At 42.9% G+C, this 26,006-nt stretch overlaps 1 protein-coding gene across 1 annotated transcript in view; it reads left to right on the forward strand.

Moving 5' to 3' along the window:
• Nucleotides 1–26,006, forward strand: part of LOC146866021 (transmembrane channel-like protein 1) — a 367,836-nt gene that overhangs the window by 230,557 nt on the left and 111,273 nt on the right. The window contains exon 15 of the mRNA XM_085640218.1: nt 3,955–4,194. Coding sequence (XP_085496344.1) covers nt 3,955–4,194 — 240 coding nt within the window. The remainder of the gene's footprint in view (nt 1–3,954; nt 4,195–26,006) is intronic.

Genomic DNA, 26,006 nt, shown 5'->3' on the forward strand with positions numbered 1-26,006 from the left:
AGGGCGGGCATCATTGTTTTCATTAAATTAATAATCCTACCAGGGAGTTCTGTAATTAACACATCAGGTTTAGCACCACCCACTTGTGCTCTATCCGCGGCAGTTATAGCAACCCATGTACCACCCAATTCTTGAGCGTGATCCTCTCTACGAATCCGAGCCCATAAGGCTTGTGGGACTACATTTCCCATCAACATGTCAATATCGGCTAAATTCATAATACAGGCCTCAACAGTCTGGGATAATTCTTTATAATAACCGGCAGGGTTTTTACGGGGATCTGGTAAAGATTGTTTGAGGGCCAAAACATCAGATCTCTTCCAGGGGACATGTACCCATATACGCTGGAAGTGAGCGCGAATAGCTGGATTATTACCTGCTTGCGCAAACTCTTCCCTCCATATCGGAGGAACCTCTCTCATCGGGTAATGTTTCAATGTCTGCTGAACAGAAGGATCAGAATCAAGAAAAGTTTTTGAAGAAAATAAGGACCTAAAAGTAACAAGTGTCCTTACGGCATCCTCAACCTTAGAACCCACAATGAGTCCTTTATCGAAATTAGCCTGAACATCCAACAGACCCTGGGGAGGTAAACCGAAATCCATATCCTCCCACACTTTAGCAAGAGTGTCACTCATAACACTAAATACGTATCTCTGCGTGGGCACATCCCACTGATGAAAGGTGGTCATGATATCTTTCACACTATACTGGGGACCCTTCTCGATCCATTTGCGAGCGAGAGAGTCCAAAACCACCCGTTCGTCGGAATGGGGAAGTTGACTACGAGACTGTCTTCGAGAAAAGGCCGGAGACAGGTTCAGAGTCTCAAAGAAAGGGGACAGAAAACCAGAGACAGTATCTGTTATTCATTTGCGCACAGTAGGAGAATTAGACATAAGGACAGGGGACAAGGTATTAGGTGATACAGGAGAGGGACTGGCAGTTATAAGGGGAGCCGAAGGCAAAGGAGATTGATGTCCAGGAGATGGAGACAAAGGAATCGGTGGCACAGGAGGTGGGAGTGGCAATACCGGAAGGGTCAAATGTGGAAGAACCGGAACAGGTGGGGGGACAACAAGCAACTGAACAGGTTGTAGCAACGGGGGTGCATTAGCACCATGTACATAGGGCGGAGGCAATCTTAATAGGTGGGACATCAAAGGGTCTTCCTCCAGATCCTTATTTTTATCAGAAGGGGAATTAGGCAACACCGGATAGCATCTAGCTATTGCCATACGATGCTGTCTCTCAGAAATTTCCATTGCATTATCAATCTCATTATCTTTAAACTGCTGGGCAGCCTGTATAATCGTAATATTTTGTGCTTTCTTATCTCGTTTTGTCTTCTTAATTTCTTTCTGTTTGGCTTCCTTACGCCAGAGACGGATAAAGTCAAACATTGCCGGCCGGGCTTTTCTTTTGAACAATATCGCTTCCAAATTGTCTAATATGTCAGGCTCATAACTACCATTCGGTGGCCACCGTAGAACACCTTTGTTCTTCGTGTATCGGGTCCATGCCTCATTAAAGGCAATGGGGCCGACACCATGTTTTGAATAAAGCTCATAGGTGGGAGTTCCAACCGGAGGAATCGGACAAGAGTCCTCCAGCCGGGAATCCCTAGTACAACCAAAGCAACTGAACTTCCTAAACTTACTCAGACCAGGCATCGTTATTTCACTGGACTGTTTACAAACATCAAGGGGTTAAATCAAATAACACAGCACAAACGTACTCACCCCTCGGCTTCAGCTTTTGCAATAGCCGAATCAAAGACCCAAATCAAAACAAAATAGTGGGAGCTACAAACCAATACTTAACTAAGTGTCTTCTTACGCCAACAGAGGCCCGTCTAACGTCTTGCGATACCAAACATCATCAAAGGGACCACAAGCAGGGCGGCAGTCAGGGCAGCAGTCGTCAGCAGCCGTCAGAAAGGAGAAACCGCGCTGCAAAAGACCTTCGGACCACTTCGACATACAGAGGTCGCTTGACGTGGTTCCTCCAGAATTTTCCTGCGGGGCTCCTCACGATCCTCGGGCAGAACTGCTACCTCTGAAGCCGGCCCACGTTCGGGCGCCAAATTGAAGAACCAAGGCCTTATGGGCCTGGCGGCGCAGGGTACGCCTTAATCTCCTGGGTTCACCTGCTTTGTCGAACAGAGACACAGGACACTCCGTTAGGCGTAGAAGATAAGGTTTATTAGCTGCAGCTAAGTACAGTTGTCCCAGAAGTACACTCGGTATGTTCTTAGGAGACTGCCACTTTACTTTGTGGCGCACAATCTTTTATAACAAACATTTTCACGAAGAACAGACCCAATGCATACAGGGTTGACCAATGAGAAGAATGTGAAAACAAGATATTAGGTAACTTAAATAAGCCTCTCTTCCAACAGTGTTTGTCACCCTTCCCCACAAGTTAATCAGTGGTAGTGTTTATAATTCGGCTTGCAGGTGGCAGGGCACATTTGTATGCCCGGAGGACAGTTGTGAAATGAGAGAATACGAGTAAAGAATAGCGAAGGCCAGAGGATAAGATAAGGTCAGGAAAGAATGGTGCGAACCAACAGATAGTTGAAACAGGGATCAGTCAAACCAGACGAGGATTAGTGGAGTCGGCCAGACTCTAACACCAGCTTTAAACAGAGGCAGGAGGTTATTCGGTACTTTGTAGTTGAAAGAGGAAAACAATATCTCGTTCACCGTGCTGCCTGAGTGAGGGCAACTCAAAATGGCGGTGGGACACAAAATGGTGACTAGATACGAACGGGATCGAAGAACTGAATTACCTCAGGACCTGGTCTGGCAGTTCGGGTTGGACTGTTCCCATTGGGCACAGGGTCAAGACTGATTTGCATATGGCTGGGTCTAAACTGGAATGGCATGGTGAGCAAAAAAACAATAGATTTAGGCCCAGATCTCTGTACTGGGGTGAATGTATGACATTGTTCTGCATTCTGTCCTTCAACTGTTGTTTTTGCAAGGTACACTGGTAGCATTTATTTTAGAGGACCTGGGCATAGGTAGTGCTATTTTACTAGGTTCTCACAAGCACATTAAAGATACCAATTGGGTGTAAGCCAATTCTACCATGTTTTAAGGAGAGAGCAGAGGCACTTTGGCACTGGTTAGCAGTGGTATAGTGGGCAGAGTTCCAAAGCAACAAAAACAAATTCAGAAAAAATTGGAGGTCATAGGAAAAAAGTTTGGGTATGAATCTGCAGAAAGGGCCAAGCCCAACAATGTCCCTTCCTGTGATGTTATTAAGTACAAAGGGGAAGTGATGTCAATTCTCCTGCCCCTGGAATTTTGGTAAATTGACATCTGTAGATAAAAACTGGAAGAATGCTGTCATTTCTGTCCCATCAAAAATCCAATGTAAACTTTCCAATTTTAATAGATTTACCACAGGAACAACCATGGACGAAATTAGAAGAGAGATGGAGAGAGAGAGAGACGAGGAGTGAGAAGGACCTGAGAGAACTAAAGACAGATAAAGGGAGATGAAGTTAGAAAGTTAGAAAGAAAAGAAAAATAAAGCGATAGCTGGCAGGCAAAAGAGAAAAAGGGAAAGTCAGAAAGCGAGCGACAACAGAGAAAGTGAGAGGGAAGAGAGAATGAAAGAATGAAAAAGAGATGGAGAATATCGAGCATTTGCATTTACCCCTCTCTCTCTCTCTCGCTCGCTCTCTCTCTCTCTCTCTCTCTCTCTCCTTAAGGCTAATGATCAACAGTGTTATTTATTCTTGAGGTAACTGGAATATGTGATGCACCATTTGACGCAGCATGCATATTATATTGAAATTACCACTAAACAGGTCCTCTGTGGTTTGCAGCTGACAGTGATATCATTATTGTTTATAGTTGAACTGGAACAGATATGCTTACATTATTTTGCATCAATCTAAATGAAAGTTCCTATGAATGCATTCTTTTTAATGTTTTCCAGGATGGGTTCCTTCTATGCACCATGCCTTCCTGCTATCAATGTCCTCCGTCTCCACACCTCTATGTACCTGCAGTGCTGGGCTGTCATGTGCTGCAATGTTCCTCATGCACGAGTCTTTAAAGCTTCCAGGTCCAACAACTTTTACATGGCAATGTTACTTTTCATCCTGTTTTTGTCCATGCTACCCGTCGTCTACACAATCGTCTCCATTCCACCATCTTTTGACTGCGGTCCGTTCAGGTGATTCACATTTATTTATATATCTATATCCAATTATCTATCTATCTATCTATCTATCTATCTATCTATCTATCTATCTATCTATCTATCTATCTATCTATCTATCTATCTATCTATCTATCTATCTATCTATCTATCTATCTATCTATCTATCTATCTATCTATCTATCTATCTATCTATCTATCTATCTATCTATCTATCTATCTATCTATCCATGTAAGCAGTATTAGAGTTGATGATTTACTAAAACCTTTGCTATTCCGCTTAATAGAATTGTGGGTGAAGCACAGCAGGTCTTGTGTATGTCTGCACCTAGACAATTGTTATCTTTTTCAATAGAGATTTGAAAAGGGGCACTTTCAAGGGATTTGAGCTCACCACTCACCTTTAACAATATGTGAAGCAGATTAGAATGCTTTCACCCTATAATTCTTAACCTTCAATTGTTTTCTCTTATTTTTTATCACATTTATCACTGTAAAGTAAAATTCGTTTAGTCTGATGAAGTGAAAAACCTTTAGTTATTAAATGTAATTTAACATTGACAGATCTTCGGACAGCCAATGCAGTCCCATTGGGATGGGACATCCTCCAGGTTGGAGGGTGAGTGCAACCCCTGGATCTATCATACACTTGTGCCATTAATCTGAGTGCACTGGGTGCTAAACATGGAAACCAAACAAACTAGTTTCAGGCCTTACACGACCCGTTGTCAAGGTGAAAATAAGGATTATTTTATTTTTATGTTTTAATTCATTTTAGTTTATCCCTACTTTACTGTTATTTTTACTTTCTACTTCTCCTAACATATTTTTTCGTTTTTTAATACAAATATGAAGGTCTTTAAAAAACTGTTGATTCCAGATGTGGAGGACTGACTGGCTGTGTGGAAACCCTTACATACATGGGGCGAAGGTAGTGCTTTATCTCCCTTCACCCCTGCAGACATGGCCAAATTCAGGAGTGCAAAACAGACAGCCATGTCATTGTTGATGGTCTGTTTCCTAGATGTCATAGAAAGCCAGAGATAAGGTGGCTGAGGGCAAGATTGATAGATTATAATTTGTCCTTAAACCTGTTCAAGTATCCAGAATGGTGTTGGAAGCTAAACAAGACTCTGAAGCCTTGGAAGTGGGATTACTATGAACAGGTTACTGGAAGCTAGTCGACCTGGTTGATTCCATGGAGCAAAACATTGACGTACCCCATCAGAAGTCAATGACGCAAGGAAAGAGATGTCAGATGTGAGCTAGGTTACACATTCTGGAGCTCCTTGTGAAGGATGCAGAGGAAGAGTGAGGAAGACTATGATTGAGTAGTTGGTCTATCACAATGTATGAACAGAAAAGACAAGGCTGAGTTTCAGGAGCACTAGGTACACGATTGTGTCACTGTAGGGGCCCTTGCCGGAGCGGGGATTTGTGAATCGCAAACGTCAGGTATAATCATCATTCATACCCTGCCATTGGTCGTATGGACCATTTCTTAGTTGACATGGAGAGTGGATAAGTGTGAGAAAGTCCACCTTTTTGCTATGATCACCCTAATTTTTGACTGAGACTGGTGGTCACTGACTTTGACTGTGCCCTTTGCTCTGCTAAGCAGACCCCAGGCCAGAGCTCTGTTTGAAAGGTATATGGAGTGGCTACAGGAAGCTTTTGATATACTGATACCACTCAAAACCACACAACACAACAAAGAAAATAAGCACCTTGGAGAAATACAGACATAAAATACATAAAAATACAAATTAGAAAGCTGCAATGTGGCTGGCTCAAAACAAAAAACAAACAAGTCAAACTTTACCTACAGAAAATTAACAGATTACACAAGTCAGCTATCCAAAAAGCAAAGAAAAGGTACTATTCAGACAGAATTCAAAATGCTAAATGTGCAAATAAAGAATTCTACCAAATACTCAATGAATTTTGTAAACCAAATTGGGTAGAAAGAACTTATCCTGTTACTCAAGATTTCACAGACAAAACTGGCAAATCATTACACAGACAAAGCAGACATGTTGGACTCATACTTAAAACAGAGACAAAGCACCAGCACTAACCCTTTTACAAAACAACAATCCAAGAATACTCTAACTCAGCCTCTCAGTTCCTTCCATCACATTTCACAAGATACATTTATAGACGTGGCCAAAGCAAGCAGGCCTGCCGGCAGCCCTTCTGACCTTTGTCCACTGCAAACTTTCAAGACAATTCTTCTAACAACCTCTGCTGCCACTCCAGGAAAAAGAATCATCAATGATTCCTTAACTACCGGAATATTTCCAGAAGAACTCAAAAGTCATACATAATCCATTTACTGAAGAAAACAAACTTGGACTCGATAAACCCTGACTACTACAGACCCATTACAAATGGGCCTTTCCTGGGCAAACTGATAGAAAGAGCAGCGTTCGCCCAGATGTCACAATTAATTGAAGAAAATGCCATATTTTCAGACGTTCAAACCGGATTCCGTCCGGGAAGAGGCACAGAATCTACCCTCCTTGCCATCTGGGATGACCTGAAGAACACAGTTGATCGCAACGGGGTTGCTGCACCACTCCTCTTGGAGCTCTCGGCTGCCTTGGCTGCCTTGGACACGGTTGACCATGACACTCTGATACAAAGACTCTACAAAGCTGGCATAGGAAGGGACTGCTCTAGACTGGATCACGTCCTACCTTTGAAAAAGAACTAATGTCATCCATACCTTACCTTTCTTGTCCAAACCATAGTCCACAAAAGCTGGGGTCACTCAAGGCTCTATATCTCGCCAATGCTTTTCAACATCTACATAAAGTCATTACTGGTACTTATCAATCAATTTCACCTCACGTGCTATAACTATGCAGATGACACAGAAATACACCTTCAACTGGAATGCCCCCAAAGACATTGGAAACTCGCCAATTTTCAGTTGTCTTAGATCCGTGGATCAGTGGATGACTTGGTGCCTTCTCAAATTGAATGCTTCCAAAGTCGAAATACTCACGATTGGTGAATGGAAACATTATGACCTGCTTGCCTCCTGGCCGGATGAAATGGGATCACCGCCTAAAGTATAGAAGGAAGTAAGAAACCTTGGAATGGACTATGGACTCGAAGCCATTGATGAATGCCCAAGTGTACAAACTAGCAAGATCAAGCTTTGTTACTATAAAAACTCTGCGACTAATCTTCCCCCATTTGGGATTTCCATACAAGGCCCAAGCTACCATCTCCATTGTTTTGTCCAAACTTGATTACGCCAATAGCCTCTACCACGGATCACCTTTAACGACCATGAAAATACTACAACGGATTCAGAACTCGGCTGCCAGACAACTCTTGCATATCAAACAGCGAGACCAAATCTCCCATGCCTTGAAAGACCTGCATTCGTTACCGGTTGCAAGAAGATCCAAGTTCAAGATGCTTTGTATCACCCACAAAGCGTTACATGGAATGGGACCACTCTTCATCACCAAAATCACCAAAGACATTCCACAAAGGAACCTTCACCCTAGAGTGGCCCCTCACCTCAAAATCCTAAGGTACAAGAAAAAAAACCATGAGTGGCACATTCTTCTCTGTTAAAGCAAATTACTTTCATATTTCACTGTCCTAATTCAACATTAATCCTTTATGTGTTCCGGAGTAGCGTACTACTCGCCGAAAAAGCACTTCAACGTCTCCTCAGGGGTAGTAAGCGCTATATAAATGCAATTGCAATACAATGGCTATTAGGTGTAATTACAATTGGCAAACAAAACCCTAGAATGTGGAGGGGCATGTAGGTTTCAAGGGCAAGTAGATTTCATGCACTTAAGTGTGCACTGCTGTGCTGCCTCCTGTCATTTTAAAAGCAGTCCTGCTTTGTAGGCTGCTTCTAAAAGTAAATTATTTGCAATGTGTCTTTGGAATTAAAGGTACTTCCAAAGTCTCAGAATGCCTTATTTATACATATAGCTTGCTCTTGAGGACTCTCCTAGGTGCCCCAGGGGTAGGGTGCCTTGCAACTACAAGCAGGAACATTATAAAATATGTTTTAAATGCCCTGGTGGGGGAAAAACAGCTAATTTCATTTTTCCCAATTACCCTAATGGCTCCATATTCTAACATGGGAATACTTAAATAAAGTATAACTACTGATAGAAGTGAGCTAAAAATATACTTCAAAGTGTCAAAATCATAGTTAGAATAAAGCTAACAACTTGCCATTGTTAGATGTATTACAACTATCACAGAAAATAATTTATAGTTATATTGCTTTTCTGATGAGGCTGAGCTGAGACAAAGGAATCCTCTGTTGGTAGGAGATCTGCAGCTGCAGAGCAAAAGGCAGGATGGAGGTGGAGTTAACTAACTTGTCTTCACAGAGGGAATGATAATTTGGACAGGACACAAGCTATCCACCACATCCTGTCACCCCAGCTAAGCAGGAGACCCAGTATTTTGATTAGCAGTGGGGCTGGAAGTGGAGTGTTGGGGAAACTTAGCCACGCAAGTGGAACAGCTTAGCCAGATCTTAACCTCCAGGAGTATCTTCTTTTTGTATTTTAGAAGAATAGTGCTTTGTTGGTCAAGAATCTGCCACGCCTTGGAGGAAGTGGTCATACCTGATGGTGGCACCCTGCACCCCCTTGGTCAGGGGATAAAAACGGAGGAGCTCCCCAGCAATTAAGCTCTCTGCCTGAAACTACAAGGTGAAGAGGGACTGCCCTGCTGGATCCCCGGTCTGCACCCCAAAAGGATTGCACTTTGAATGACTGCACCTGCTGCACACTATGGAACTACAACCCTAAGGACTTTGAATTGCTTCAGGAAGTGAAGGAGTGGACTCTTTGTTAACACAGCTCCACCTGCATCATCTCCAACAAGAAGATCCCAGCTGGACAGCGCCGAGGGAACTTTTAAGGTTTTGGCCAGATGCATTGAGGTAAATGTAGTCCCAACATCCCAAGGACCATCTCAGAGGTTCTAAACCATTGGATTTGTGTTTCCTGGACACTTGGAGACCCAAATAGGACCTTCTGGAAGGAGATGCAGAAGATTTGAGAAGATTGGAGAAATAGTTGTAAAAAAACTCCATAAGGTGACTGACCTGTTGATAAGAGTCGAGCCAACAACATCAAACTGCGTCCCGGCCTGAGATTCAGGTTTGCCCTGCTAAACTATGGAACTTTTCATCATCGACGTGACTTTCAGGGGTTAACCAAGGCATTATGCTGAGCCAGGCGCCCTCGGGGCCTCGTTCGACGTCAAGAGAAAAAATCTCCAGAAAAACAACTAAGTGCGAAGGTAAAAACTTGACCGAGGCCTCCGGCTCAGTGTACCCAACCTGCGCTCCATCGTGGTCAGCCTCAACTTTGACTTTGTTCAGTCAAGCGTGACCAGATGTCCCAAGTTGGCGCTAAAAAATATTTAATCTTTAAAAATTCACATCTCTGGTTCTCCACCTACGAGCTGGCGTTTGGATGGGGCAGGTTTCCAGAGCCGACACCCGAGTAACCCCCCTAGAAGGTGTGGGCGTCCAACGCCGCTAGACTCAAGGAGTAACTTTTGCTCCTCATTTAGGTCATGATCAAAAAAAGGGGGCATAACTGACTCCATACCCACACACAACTTGTGTAGGAGGCACAACCAACCCCCCCCCTCAGTGAGAGGGCTAATGGTACCCTACTCACTCTACTAAGTCTGTGCACTCACCTCACATCACCATCACCCCTGGTCCTGATGAAACGCCAAGGATTTTACTGACCACCCAAGGCGTGAAACATGTCGACCTTTGTTTAAGTTACCCAGACACATTACGTCTCTACTGGTAACCATTAACCTTTTTTATTTTACCAAGGGTACCTCCTTATTAAATAACCTTTTTTGGTAACCCTTAGGTATTTTTAACTCACACTGCACACACTACCTCCACCCCTCATTTTGGTACTTATTTCCACATACCCGCATGCACCCATCGGCAGTTCTCTAAAAGATCTCCGCAAAAGAGACCCTTCGGGGGACCCGTAGGGCATTGCACCGCCGGCCCGACGAGGATCAAACGCCCGATGATGAAGCATGACATCCTTCGGGGTGTGTGAGGGCAACAAGAGACAATCTGTGCCTCTCCCCATCTCTAGTACCGAATCCCTGACCTAACCTTTTCATCCTTCTAACCCTTTCGTGTGTGTAGGTTGCTCTTCGACCACACTCACCACGGAACAGTGCCTCCTATGTGATTACCTCATTGACTTTTCGGAGCATAGGCACTGGACCATTAATTAGCTCCTGGTCCCCCCCTCTTCTTTCTTATTCACAATTTGATATTATACCCCATTTTTATAAATTGGTTTTGATGAGAATAGAGACAAAGGTGGTCGGGGAGTCCCAATGGTGATTTCACCTACGGGTTTAGAATCTTGGGATGCTGGGGTTTATCCATCTTCTGGCATAAGTATTAGAAGGGATGATTCCATAAAATCTTTAGTTCGGGAGGATATACCCAATAATCTACCGGTAGTTATTGATATTCTACCCACTCAGACTAACCCCTGTTCTATTCTGATAGAACTCTTAAAATCCTTAGCTGGAACATCGCGAGTGTGGCTTCCAATATTGACATCCCAGAGTGGTGTTCGTTCATTGATCTCTATGGGATCTGCCTATTGCAGGAAACATGGTCAGTGGAACCCATACATAGACTGGGGTATACTACATTTATGGAACCAGCCCTAAAAGGTCCAATAGGCAGACCCTCGGGGGGTTTGTGTGTCTGGGTGGGCACATACCTTGGCTTTAAGATTAAAAGAGTAGAAACCATTAGTAGAGACATAATATGTATTCTTATGTCCCACAGGAAGACCCCTAAGATTGCGCTTATCAACATCTATTCGCGTTCTACTTGTCGGGGTGGTACTTCATCTACTCTCGAGTCCTTGTCATCCCTTCTGGAATCTCTCCCAGATGATGTCGTCTTGATGATTGGAGGTGACTTCAATTGCCATTTCGAGCCCCTGAGTGGAGAAACATCAATTACATACGAGGAAGATGAGGCCAGATCTATTCCACCCACCAGCATGTATATAGTTAAACGCTGGACTCCCCTGGTCCTTCAACTCACCTCTCTCACCTACTCATTCTCTTTGAGAGCGTGCAATGGTCGCTTCAGCGGGGATATGCCGGGGCAGCCAACATATAGGGGAATGGGACACAAATCTGTGATAGATTACCTTTTGGTTAGACTAGATTTGTGGCCCAAAGTGATGGATTTTAAAATAATTAGGAGCACGGAGAGTGACCATGATCCCTGGACAGGAGACCTGAATTTTCAATTGTTGAATGGAGGGTCAGATAAAGAAATTCTTCCAGTTGGGAATACAAAAGTCATACAAGGGGGGAAGCGGATACGCTGGCTTACTGTAAAACAGTCTGATTCAGTTATTGCCAGTATGTACCAAAATATTCTCCCTCTCCTTGAAAGGGTGTTTACGATGGAAGTTAATAACTCTGTGGCCGGCGGAACCATGGACTTGGCCAAAATTCATAAGGACCTTGTTGAAATACTGTCTGGCTTTTTCTATAAAATAGGTTCAGCAAACCCAAAGAAGCAGGGGAAAACAAATCCCTGGTTTACAAAGGGCTGTAGGGTAGCTAAATGTGAACTACTACAGGCCATTAAGGCAGGCAATCGGCCACATATTCTGGAAGCAAGGCGGGCCTATAGGAAGATAATCCTCAGTGCCAAAACTGAGTGGGAAGAGGGAAGATGGGTTGCTATCAGAACAGCCCTTATGGCAAAAGATGCAAGGTCCTTTTGGAACCTTGTTCACACGGGGAAATCGGAGGGTAAAACCACGATTGACCCCAATGTTTCCGAAGATGCATGGGCATCGCATTTTAAAAAACTTTACTCCATTAATACAACTAGGAGAGACGATCCCCCCGCTATCTTAATGACCTTGGACCCATCCTGGGATGCCCCCCTTGGACGATAAAGGAAGTGGATCTGGCACTGGATAATCTACAATTAAATAAGGCCCCTGGGTTAGACAGGATCCCTGGGGACTTCTATAGAGATGAACGGCCAGTTTGGGCACCTTATTTCCTAATTTTTTTTAATGCTATTCTGCAAGGCTTATCGGTTCCATCTACCTGGACGGGTGTGGAAATAATCCCTATTTTTAAAAAGGGATCCCCCCTTGATCCAGGTAATTACCGGCCTATAAGCCTTATTGACGTGAGCCAGAAAATCTACTCGAGACTTCTCCTGCAACGGTTGCAGAACTGGATCGAGGAGAATAACATCTTAACCCCACTTCAAGCGGGATTCAGGTCCAAAATATTAACTATGGACCAATTATTTAGGCTCCAGATCCTTTACTGGAAACACGTTACATTGGAGGGGGGTAGCCTATACTTGACCTTCGTGGATTTGAAATTTGCATTTGATATGGTGGACCGTAATCAGCTTTGGAATCTATTGTTATCCATGGGGGTTCCACCATATCTATGCTATCAACTGAAGATTCTCCACGAAGGGACATATGCCAGAGTTCGTTATGGAAAACATGGTCATCTGACCGGCCCCTTTCCAGTAGAGAAGGGTGTCCGTCAGGGCTGTGTCCTTGCGCCAACTTTGTTTTCGCTCTTTCTCAACGGGCTCATTGATGAACTTCTGGCAACTACAGATATTGATGCCCCTAAATTGGCTTCTCGAAGATATCCTGCACTTATGTTACCAGACGACACCCTGCTGTTGTCAAAATCGCCGATGGGCATGCAGCGGGTGTTGAACCAGTTTACCAACTTCTGCAATAAAAGGAATCTGGTGGTCAACATAGACAAAACAAAATATATGGCCTTTAATGTAAAATCTTCCAATTATCCACATCCCATGATGGAAGGTATCCCCTTGGATCGAGTTTCTACTTTTGAGTATCTAGGTTTGACCTTGAATGACAAAATGGGATGGGCTCCTCAAAAGCTTAAGGCAAAGTTAAAACTCACCCAGGCTATAGGGGGCATCCTTAAAGTCCATAAAAAATGCAGTTAAAAAATTATAAGTGCCCCTCTTGAAATTTATACTGTGGCAATCCAGGTCCTCGACACTTTATGGGGCATAATTATGGGGCCACACTTCTACAAAAGATATGGTCAGTACTGAAAATAATTTCATCAGGAAAATCCTAACCCTTCCAAATAATATACCGCTTATACCATTGAGGTTGGATTTAAATATTCGCCCCATTTCAGAGGTTGCTGCATCAAGGCCATTGATGTATTGGAGGAGGATCTGGAGTACCACCGAGTTGGCATGTTATAGAGATGAACTGAAAGTAATCTTGGGTACACTAGGAGCCGACAAGATCCCCTGGCTCCAGTACGTTAGGCAGACATTCAATCAGATTGGTCTGGCACACCTCTGGGTTAACCCAGAGGATTCAACTCCAGGCATTACCAAGAAATCTCTTGCCACAATACTCAAAGATTGTTATTTAATGAAAGCTTACAGCTTGGCCAAACCATCAAGCCTGACTGATGCTTTTTTTGACTTTAAGCCACATTACGCTTTTGTATCTGAACTTGATGTTATTCAGCCAACTTTAGCAAAGAAGTTATATGTACAGTTCAGATACGGAACCCTTCCCCTATATTCATTCACTGATCGATGGGCGGGCGGACTACATCGTGTATGCCCCGGTTGTTCGATTGAACAGGAAACCATGATTCATGTTGTGCTCTTTTGTCCGGCTTATGCCGGTATTCGGAAAAAATGGATCATCCAGTTATGTTTAAATTTGGGCATTAGGAGCTATCTTGAGTTTTTCCGGATATTGAGAAGTGATACCAACTCACTTATTGTGGTTTCAGTTACCAAGTTTTTGTTTTCAATGTGGTTAATTCGCAGGAAACTAACTAGCGAAATCACCCATTGATATCTTGGTGTCAAGCATGGTTAGAATATTGTAAAACCACATTGTTATTTTGATTATTATCTATTTGGTATTTTTGTACTCCCAAATTGACTGGAATATGTACTTTATCATGGAAATTGTGTTTTTAAGACTGTACTTTTATGATTTTAAACAATCGCAATAAAGTTTTCTTGATGATGATGATAAATTGGTTTTGGATTTTGGTTGAGCAAGGGAATAATTTATGAGCCCTTGACTGAGCCTTTTATTGTGATCGTGCTCTTAAAATTAGTGGTAAGTATCTAATTACACCTACTAATAAACCACCTCCCAACAATAAAGAGCTATCATTTACATGTAGTTTCCATAAATAGTGAATAATTTAGTATATTTATCAATATGTGACGCAGTAAGCTCAACAAGCTACCTTACTGGGCTGTGTGGCAAGGAAAGGTAAATAATGTGCAGTATTTACCATAAAACGGCACATTTCTGTCTGTTCCCAGCGCAGGAACACAATGTTCTGTCTAGCACCAATACAGGCACTCTTGTACCATGGGGCAAGGGTACCTGTATTGTAAGCAGTCCAGCTTCCTGCACAAAACCAATCCTGAGAAGCATTTTCCCCTTTCTATATGTGCTGTAGAAGCACACATAGAATGAGAGAACAATAGGGGAAATAAAGAAATCTCTCCACATTGCGCCTCCCCTGGTGATGCGTAGCAGTTTTGATACATTCCCAGGTCTAACACTTATGGTAAGTCTGAGAATGCATAAAAATACATGGGTACTGCGTGGGAATGTCCACGCACCACCCATGGAACGCCTGATTTGCGCTGCATTATTCCAGATTTATCAAGCCACGTAGGGCCAAGCAAGGTGGCCTTGCGTGGCTTGATAAATTTCACTTTAGGGTTGCGTGGTGCATGCACCCCGTTCCATGGTGCAAAAGCAACCCAACCCTTTAATAAATATGGCCCTGAGTTTGAATGGATCTATTAATAAATTAATTCCGACCAAATCATTAGTTTATTAGGTATTTACATTTTTGTCAGCATTATTACAAATATAAATGATTTAAATTAGATATGGCAAAATAAGATGAACTATAACATTAGTAAGATTTGCTAATAGAATGCAGAATATGCAACAAGTGGGTTCTATAAAGAAAATCGCTAATCTAAATTAAGGAAGGGTAGATCAAGGTAGGAGTTTGGTTTAGGTAAATGAGGTAAGGTGTCATCTTCAGAAAACCAAATGAAGGTTTCTAATGAGAGAATAGGAATGCAGAGGCATGAAGCCTTAGCATTCAGGCTGTGGAGGTTACAGAGGCAAAAATGGCGTTCTCAGCTCAAAGTCAGCAAAAACCTCTGAGAACTGCACTCCTTCTCCTAGCTAGTCTAAGGAACACACACTATTATAATCCTACTATACATTAGTTCCAGCATTTCAGCATGTTCCCACTCTCATAAACCAACATTTGTGAGCAGGGGAACGCCCATATTTTTCAGACTATGACAATGGTACAAACATGACTACACCCTTGAGTTGTTACACTGGACAGACTCTTGTGGTTCAGACAGCTCTTCCCACAAGTCCCGCTTACAGGCATCTTCCTCTCCTCCCAATGTGAACCTCACTATCAGTTGTCTAAATACATAACAAATGCCTTTTTACTAGCTAACAGAAGGCTTCTGGAAAAATACAGCATCTGCAGTGAGAAAAAAAAGAAAACATAGCAACCGTGCATATATGAGAGCTGTCCTCTTAGTCTTAATGTGTAAAGTCGGTATTCAAAACGGTACTAATATTAAACTAAATTAATTCATTTCAGCATATTAACCTGAGGGTTTGCTTATAAAAGCTAAATTTTGTTCCCTATGTTAAATTACATGGTAAATGTGCACATGTTATTTTGCATGGTGAATCACACTTTATTAATGAATGCATCTAGTTTTGCAAATTGAGAAATTGTACTTTATCAGTTACCCCCTCTGATGGCTAGAATATCCATAACATTAAACACAAATAAATCTTCAAGGAACACTTCATCTCCCTGCTAAGTCGTCTATCTTGCCCATTGAGTTTTGCATCTCCTTTATCTCTTTGTAAGCCTTACTCTTTCTCTCTTCCATTTCTATTTTTTTCTCTCCTTTGCCCCTTTCTTTCCTCCTTTTTCCTCCTTGTCACAAAACTTCTAAATCCCTTATGTAAAGCAATAAAGCAAACAACAATATTTAAAATAGGCTTTGATATAGCACCTAAAAATCCACTATCAATGTTTCCAAGCCAACTACCTATAGCAGAAACTCTCTTATCTAAGGTTCCTAAAACACTTGTTGCTTATAAATTCTCTAATTCAGGTTTTAAGTCAGAAATGTCTGGTATGTATGTGCAACATTTTTGCATTTTCAATATCTTACAGACTCTGCATTTCTCTGCTCACAATAGGTCTAAAGCTAATCAGTCTTGCAAAATCATTGAGTTAATTCTATATTTACTGATAACAAAGGACCAGATGTGCTAGTGGCTAATTTATCTACTACTGTAGAAAGCTATAAAGATGAGGTCTGCATACATTCAATAAACTACGTCTTTAATTGTCAATTCAGATACACAACTCCAGCTGACCTTCTTGTCGTCCTCCCAGCTCCCCAGCCTCTCTCGCCATTGCACTCTGATGACACCTTCCCATCATTACATTCTACTTTCCTTGTGGAATTCCCTATGTTATTTCCACACATCTCGCCCCTTATACCATCACGAACCTTAACATTTGGACAATATACGTACAATCTAATTCACATTACAATATCACAGCAGTAATTTTTAAAGTGCCTTACAATACAATCATCACATGTAACAATAACAAAATTAATAATAATAACATACAGTACATATATATACTTCTTGACAGATAATAATATCAGCTTGCATACTTCCTTTACCCATTAACTTTACACATACCTCTCATACTCCTCATAGTTCCAAATTCCACAATTACAACACTATGTTTGATTTCTTTATCTCGGCACGGAGTGAAATACTTACTGTCTCTTTTATGGGCAGAGCTCCATTTCTTACAACTACCCAATCTCTGTTTTTTACACAGTGCCTCTTCACACCTCTCCTTTTAGTTTAACACTTTTCATTCTTCTTTTGTGATTCGTTGAATCGTTTCCACATTTCTTCATGATCAACTCTTATAGTCACTTTTCCACTCAACCACACAGGGCATTCCTTCCTGCCAGGTTCCATTCCCTTCAAGGATACAAATGGTTACACACCCGTCCCAGTATGTGGAGCTGTTCTGTGTGCGCAAATCATCCTCCTTAACTGTTTTCTCCAGGGAAGATGATTGGCCATAGACAACTGGGTGTTTTCAATTATTAAACTGTTCATCCTCTCTACCAATCCATTGGCCTGTGGTCTAAAGAGGGTTACCTTCTCATGGACTATTCCTATACTAGCAATAGCTGGTCATTTCCCTAGAAACAAATTGCACCCCATTGTCAGATACAATGATTGTCATTATTCACTCTTCCATGAAAACTTCCTCTAGAAACTTAATGACCCCTGCAGTGTTCACTTCCTCCCGTTTTTTCAACAAACCATGGGGCATATTATCAAGCCAGGCGATAACATTATCTCCGCTTTATCGGCAGAAAACTGCCGCTAAAACGGCGATAATGGGCTTGATAATATGCTCTATGGAATTCCAATTGAAACCCATGTTAGACGTCCTTCACATCTAACATGGGCTTCAATTGGGATTCCATAGAGCAGTGGTTCCCAAACTTTTGACTTCTAGGGACATCCACTTAACCATTGCTTGAACCTGGGGACCCCCAACTGAATCATTATTTGAATCTGGGGACCCCCCACAAGTCATTACTGGAAGCCGGGGACCCTGGCCTAAGCAATGTCGATGATTTAAACCACAAAATAATACACAAAAATACAGAAAAAAGCATTCATCAAACAAATACACAAATGACACATTTTATTTAATTAGTAAACACATATAAATAAAATAGGAAATCAAAATGTAATTTTAATAGAAGGGTTGGAGCTTTTCTAAATTCAATTTAGGCCACTCATCCTCCATACTGTATTCAGTTTGATGCATCTGCACTGCTCCCACGAATCTATCTAAGGATACTAATTAAATGTCTAGCCTCTAGTTTCAAATTCCTTCGCATTTACAGTGTGTTTTAAAATGTTCAATTGTACATTTAGCTTCTATATTTATATACACTTTATTAATCTGTTAATATTATTTGATTTTCTAAGTAATCGCGGACCCCCTGAGGAAGCTTCGGGGACCCCCAGGGGTCCGTGGATCCCAGTTTGGGAACCACTGCCATAGAGCATATTATCAAGCCCATTATCGCCGTTTTAGCGGCAGTTTTCTGCCGATAAAGCGGCGATAATGTTATAGCCTGGCTTGATATTATGCCCCCATTTCGTGTGCTAATCCACTAATACCAGAATGTATTTGTCTCTTGATCCCAGCCTTGCTACAGGCTCAACTAAATCAATAGCCAATTTTTGCATGGTCTTTCAGGAATAAACATCCACTCCAACAGAGCTTGCGTCATTACCTTGGTTTTATCACTGTTGGTGCAAACAATACAGTCACTTCATTTGTAATCCAGCGGTGATGATGTAAAAAAAATGTGTCCCTTGTACAGACAATTCTCCTATCCCATCCTCGTCGCCAATGTAAACATGGGGTCTGCACTCATTCAATAAACCGTGTCTTTAATTAGAGATTCAGGTATACATCTCCAGCTGACTTGCTTGTTGTCCTCTCAACTCCCCAGCAAGTCTCTCCATTTCACTCTGATGACACTTTCCCATTATCACATTCTATATTCCCTGTATAATTCCATCTGTGATCTCCACAAAAGCTTTCTAATATTCTCATCATTTATGACTATTCCTACTGGAGGAATAAGATCATTGAAGATATTTTCCATTAATTGTGCCCCATCATTAGTACCACGTCTAGGTCTATGACAGGGATTCATCATTAAAGCTTCTATACTATTCACATGATACATTTTCGGGAACACCAGAGCTAAATAACAAGAGCCTTCTGAATCAATGGGCAGTTGGAAATATGCATTCTGTCCGCCTGCAAAGTATACTTCAGGGATAACTGCTTCTTCTCCCGGTAAAATGTGAACAGACCCTCCAAGAAATTTGAATGTGTGTTCACAACTACTTATTCTTATGTATGGAGTATTCCCTGAGAGGAAAACAGGGAACTGAGAATTAGCGCCGGGCATTTCTTTATTTTTCCTTTTTTGTGATTACGGACTGAAACGCGTAATGGCCGAGCCTTAAAGAAATTATACTTTTGCACTGAAATTGTGGTCCGCGTCTGCTTTCAGCAATGAATTGGAAAGGAGCAGAGATTCAGATATGTAGATATATATATATATTGGTATTTTGGTGCAGCCACGAGCACCATTGAGCGCCCACCCCAGAAGCTGTTCGGCGTACTAGTGGCAAACTTTGGGAATCTAAAAACTTTTTGGAAACGCCGAACCACCACTGTATCCCGCAAACCAGCACTGTTATTGAACAAAGGGAATCCACTTACTGAGGCGGGATCCCTGAGCCAGAAGTGGGGTGCAAGCGGTGGGGTGAGGGTCCCGGGGAGCTGTTCGCCACCCGCAAAGAGATCCAGGCAAAACGTGGAGAAGGAGCAGAGACCGCCCACTGGGGAAGCACTGGCGCCGATGCCTCTGCTCCACACGGACTCGGAGTTCCGAGTTCGGGACACTCCCCTCGCTAGCCTGTCATCATGTCCCAACCAATCGCAGCGGGGCATGGTGTTTTAAATGTGGGCTTGGAAAGTACTGACTAGTTTGGCGGCATCTGAGGAAGTCAGTTTCATGACGAAACGCGTCATGCCGTGTGCCAAAATAAAGGAGCATTCTTTCTTGGTGACCCGTGTGTGCTCGAGCTTCTTTGTGCAAAGGGAGCCTGGTCTTGGTATTTTGGTGCAGCCACGAGTACCATTGAGCGCCCACCCCAGAAGCTGTTCGGCGTACTAGTGGCAAACTTTGGGAATCTAAAAACTTTTTGGAAACGCCGAACCACCACTGTATCCTGCAAACCAGCACTGTTATTGAACAAAGGGAATCCACTTACTGAGGCGGGATCCCTGAGCCAGAAGTGGGGTGCTAGCGGTGGGGTGAGGGTCCCGGGGAGCTGTTCGCCACCCGCAAAGAGATCCAGGCAAAACGTGGAGAAGGAGCAGAGACCGCCCACTGGGGAAGCACTGACGCCGATGCCTCTGCTCCACACGGACTCGGAGTTCCGAGTTCGGGACACTCCCCTCGCTAGCCTGTCATCATGTCCCAACCAATCGCAGCGGGGCATGGTGTTTTAAATGTGGGCTTGGAAAGTACTGACTAGTTTGGCGGCATCTGAGGAAGTCAGTTTCATGACGAAACGCGTCATGCCGTGTGCCAAAATAAAGGAGCATTCTTTCTTGGTGACCCATGTGTGCTCGAGCTTCTTTGTGCAAAGGGAGCCTGGTCTTGGTATTTTGGTGCAGCCACGAGCACCATTGAGCGCCCACCCCAGAAGCTGTTCGGCGTACTAGTGGCAAACTTTGGGAATCTAAAAACTTTTTGGAAACGCCGAACCACCACTGTATCCCGCAAACCAGCACTGTTATTGAACAAAGGGAATCCACTTACTGAGGCGGGATCCCTGAGCCAGAAGTGGGGTGCATGCGGTGGGGTGAGGGTCCCGGGGAGCTGTTCGCCACCCGCAAAGAGATCCAGGCAAAACGTGGAGAAGGAGCAGAGACCGCCCACTGGGGAAGCACTGACGCCGATGCCTCTGCTCCACACGGACTCGGAGTTCCGAGTTCGGGACACTCCCCTCGCTAGCCTGTCATCATGTCCCAACCAATCGCAGCGGGGCATGGTGTTTTAAATGTGGGCTTGGAAAGTACTGACTAGTTTGGCGGCATCTGAGGTAAGGGTGGGCGTAGTGGGCGTAGTGGGGCTACGTGAAGCAGCATGTAGTGTGCCCAAATCTACGCACACTACGCGCTTCGCGTAGCCCCACTACGTGCCACCCACCTCCCGCCCGCCCTCCTCGCTTTACTTTAATTTATTTTTCATTGCTGATATTATTAAAAGGAGGGCAGGCGGGAGGTGGGTGGCGGGTGGCAGGCAGCTACGCTTCGCCCTCGGCGTGTGCGTAGCGCTGCCCTGCTTCGCCTACTTCGGAAAGTGCGAAGCAGGCAGCGCTACGTACACTACGTGGGCGAAGCGTAGTGCTACGCCCGGGGTTAATCTGAGGAAGTCAGTTTCATGACGAAACGCGTCATGCCGTGTGCCAAAATAAAGGAGCATTCTTTCTTGGTGACCCGTGTGTGCTCGAGCTTCTTTGTGCAAAGGGAGCCTGGTCTTGATATATATATATATATATATATATATATATATATATATATATATATATATATATATATATATATGGGAAAGCACCATTACAACGCAGTCATTACAACACACTACCTTTACAACGCAGTCATTACAACACAACATCCTTTACATCGCATGCCATTACAACGCAGCCATTACAACACATGTCACTACAATGCATGCCATTACAACACGTACAACTATAACACATTCGATTACAACGCCTTATAAGGTAAGTAATGGGAAGTAGTAATTTTTACCCCTACACTATCCAACACTTACCCTACTGTTGCACTCACTGGAGTGGGAATAGTAAGTTGTACCCCTACACTATCCAACACCTACTCTACTGTTGTACTCACTTGAGTGGGAATAGTCATTTTTACCCCTACACTATCCAACATTTACCCTACTGTTGCACTCACTGGAGTGGAATAGTACTTTTTACCCCTACACTATCCATCACTTACACTACTGTTGCCATAAAAGTATTATGCGTTGTAATAGTATGCATTGTAATGGTATGCATTGTAATGGAATGCGTTGTAAGTGTAGTTTCTAAAAATGCAATGTGATGGCATGCGTTGTAAAATCATGCATTGTAATGGATGTTGCAATGTAAAAACCGTGTTGTTAAGGTATGTGTTGTAAAGGTTTGTGTTGTAACATGTCCTATTCTAGATATATATGGCAGAGAACTCTTTAAAAACCAGGCAAAAACTCATGAAAGAGGAGCAGTCCAAATGGAGGGAGCATCGGTCTCTCACAAGATACCTGGAAGTGGGGAGAATACCAAGGGTGCTACGGATAATGCTGGCTCCCAGTTATGATAATCCCGACCCCCGTATGCTTACTGAATGGGCAGACTGCAAATTAGAGTCATCACGCAGATTAGTAGAAATCCTCATCAAGTATGCTGAGAGCGATCGAGCTGCACTTCAAGTAACGATCGATGCAGCCAATGCAGATATTGACAAATTGGACGTCATGGCTATGACCATCAAATACCGAGAGGAGATGATGTCACAATTGCAACGGGAGGAGGATGTCATAAAGTGACGAAAGGCATTCAAGTTCTAGCGTCATAAATTGGACTATGAACATGGACATATATCCACCTTCGCTAAAAAATACTACTCTGTTAAGGCATCAAGAAAGGTAGAACCCCTCCCCATTGCAACACCTGACGCAAGCAATGGTGACCTCATACCCAATTCAGCCTCAGACCTCAGTTCGGCATCAGATAGTGAATCGGACAACGAAGAAGTGAGGAATCAGAGGTTGGGGTTTCCAAAATTCTCCCTGGTCCAGGAAGTGGACTGCTTACACCAGGACAGACCACAGATGTTGCGTCCATGGGCACAAGATGCAAACACCAACAAAAATGCAACAAGAAACGTTGGGAGAGATGACAATGCAGCAACCACCAGAAAGCAAACCAACAGAAAACAAAGAAATCAATGGAAGGGCAAGTAGAATCACAAAGAACTGGTAGTGACTCTTTAACAGTTATCTATCTGTCAACAGTGGCTTTTACTAAAGGTGAAAATCAGATATTGTCCCTGGGACTTTCCTACAGCCCCAAAAGGGATTTTAATTATGCCCAAACCCGTATTGACATGTACAAGTTCATACGCAAACTCAAACTGTGCCATTTGTTGCAAGGAACATCGAAGCACAAACAAATCGAGGCACCGACAGGTGACAGGTCCAGCCCTACAATTCTAACAACTGGCGATGTTGGATTATTTCAGGATCTCAAACAATTGCAGCAGGAAAATGGCATCGCTGAGCCCGGCTGCAGACAAGAGTTGTCATTGTACGGAGCGGCATCTAAGACTCTCTTCAAACCTAAGTCCAACTTCTGCCCAATCATGCTACGGGACAATATAGACGTATTCAGTGACAAGGTGACACAGGAATTGAAAACCTTGTACCGGAAGCAAGCAAGAGCCAATAAATATTACACCAGACAGGATAATATGAATTTCTAACTGATGAAAAAATTGCTAGCAAATGAGGACGTAATCATCCGCCAGTCTGACAAGGGCGGTAATGTTGTGCTATGGCCCCGTGACATGTACATGGAGGAGGCTTTGAAACAGCTTAACGACAGGGAATGTTATAGGCGCAGCACAATGCCAATTGTCAAGACCTCGTGGAACAATTTTTACACCAGTCTCCTGGCATGGAAGAGTGCAAGGCTGTTAACTAGAGAGGAGTTTAAGTTTTTTTTAAATGACCATCCCGTGATGCCTTTTGTATATTTTATACCAAAAATTCATAAAGATGTGGCTAAACCGCCAGGCAGGCAAATTATTTCTGCCTGTAATAGCATAAAGGAGAATGCGTCTAGATACGTGGACTTCTATCTGCAGGAACATGTGAAGAGACTTCCCTCTTTCATTAAGGACACTGGTGACCTGTTGAGAAAAGTAACTGATATCAAGTGGCACTCAGAATATTTACTCATTTCGCTTGATGTCTCTTCTCTGTATGCAAGCATTAATCACAGAGACGGGATCAAGGCAGTTGCGCACTACTTAAATACGAGACCTATGTGTTTCTTTCAACACAACAAAATGCTACTGGCCATGATTGTAACTTGCCTAGAAAACAACTTTTTCCTCTTTCAGAACCAGGTGTTCCAGCAGGTGAGCGGCGTGGCTATGGTGGCTTGTTTCTCCCCTAGTTACACCTGTTTGCATATGTGACTATGGGAGGAACAAGTCCTTAGGCTTTCCTATGGTGAAATAATGTCCAATCATGTCATACGATGGTATAGGTATATTGACAACTTGCTGATCATTTGGAGAGGCACGGAGGAGAGTGCCCATAATTTTATTGAGCAGATTAATGTCAATAACCGAAACTTACTCACTGGCCAGATAAGCAAGGATTCCATTTGTTTTTTGGATGTTGAAATCACTGTTACTCAGTACAAGCTAGAAACAAGGTTACACAGAAAACCAACAGCAGGGAACACCTTGTTACATGTCTCCAGCCATCATCCTGAACACCTGATTCGCAGCATCCCCTTTGGAGAGATGCTGCGGATCTGCAGGATATGTAGTTCTGATTCAGACTGTGAAATGGCGCAAAAAGAAGGTTGCGAAAGGTTCTTGGCTATTCCCGGGATGAAATTGATAAAGCCATAGAGAAAACCAATAAAATGGGCAGATCCCAGGCTCTAGCTTGTAGATCTAACGTTGAAAAGAGAACACACTCACAGTCTCAACAACCATCTAGATTGATCCTGATGTACAGTAATCAACACAAAATAATACGCAGGATAGTCAACAAGAACTGGGCCCTGGTTAAGAAAGATCCGGTCTTAGGGGCTAATCTAACTAGATCTCCCAACATCACGTTCAGGAAGGCTCGATCTATGAGCAACTCTCTAGTCAAGAGCAGACCAGAAGTGAGAACTAACACATCCTGGCTCAGTAATAGCAAAGGGTTTCTCAAATGTGCCACCTGTAAGGCCTGCAAACATGGAATAAGCACATTTGAGTATATTACACCTTTCAAGACAGAGCCCATCCACATAAACAAAAAATTGACCTGCAAAACAGAATATGCAGTGTATGCGCTGCAGTGTCCTTGTGGCCTGCGGTACATAGGAAGTACAAAGCTGCAGGTACACAAGAGGATACTCCAGCGCATAAGGGACATCACCAATGGTGATCTGTCATACCCTGTTGCAAGGCACTTTGGTGAATTCCATGCTAAGCATGCATGGGATATCAGGTACTTTGTTTTGGACACGGTCCCTCCCTTGAGAAGGTGAGGTGACCGGGAAGCACTTCTGAGAAAACTTGAGACCAGATACATTCTGGACATGGACTGCAAAACATCGCAAGGCCTCAATTCTAGCCAGGATTTCACTTGTTTGTGAGAGCCTAGCTTCATGCATTTTTGAATTTTGTTTTTTCTATACTGTCTCTGCAATGTTTTTAATATTCACTCAATGTACTTCTTGCACATTTGCACCTTAAGAACCTTTTGGGGTTCTGTAGGTGGCACTTTATTTAGTTAGCACTGACACTTTCTTGAGTTTAGTCATGGAATACAGTTTTAGCCCACTTGGGCGCAATTGTTTTACAATTGCATATGCGATATTAAGGACATGAGACTTGTCTAAACCTAGACATGACTGGCTTATTTTAATACATGAAAAGTTTGTATTTGATTAACTTTTTAACATGTATTTTACTCAGCATTTTAGGCGTAATTTCTTGATATGTACGCGGGTATTTTTAATCATGCATTTTTTTTAACAGTTATGTATCTATTTAAATATTTATTTAAGTAATTAAATATTTAGTAATATTGTTATCAGCACTGTTGAAACATTGTTTACTAGCACTTTATGTACTCATGTATCAATGCATTACCTGACGTGTATCAAACAGTCTCTTCCATGTCAATGAAAAACGTAGGTTACTTGAATTGAGCACTGTCACTT

This window comes from Triturus cristatus, chromosome 2_1, assembly GCF_964204655.1.
Source record: "Triturus cristatus chromosome 2_1, aTriCri1.1, whole genome shotgun sequence".
NCBI classification, from domain to species: Eukaryota; Metazoa; Chordata; class Amphibia; order Caudata; family Salamandridae; genus Triturus; species Triturus cristatus.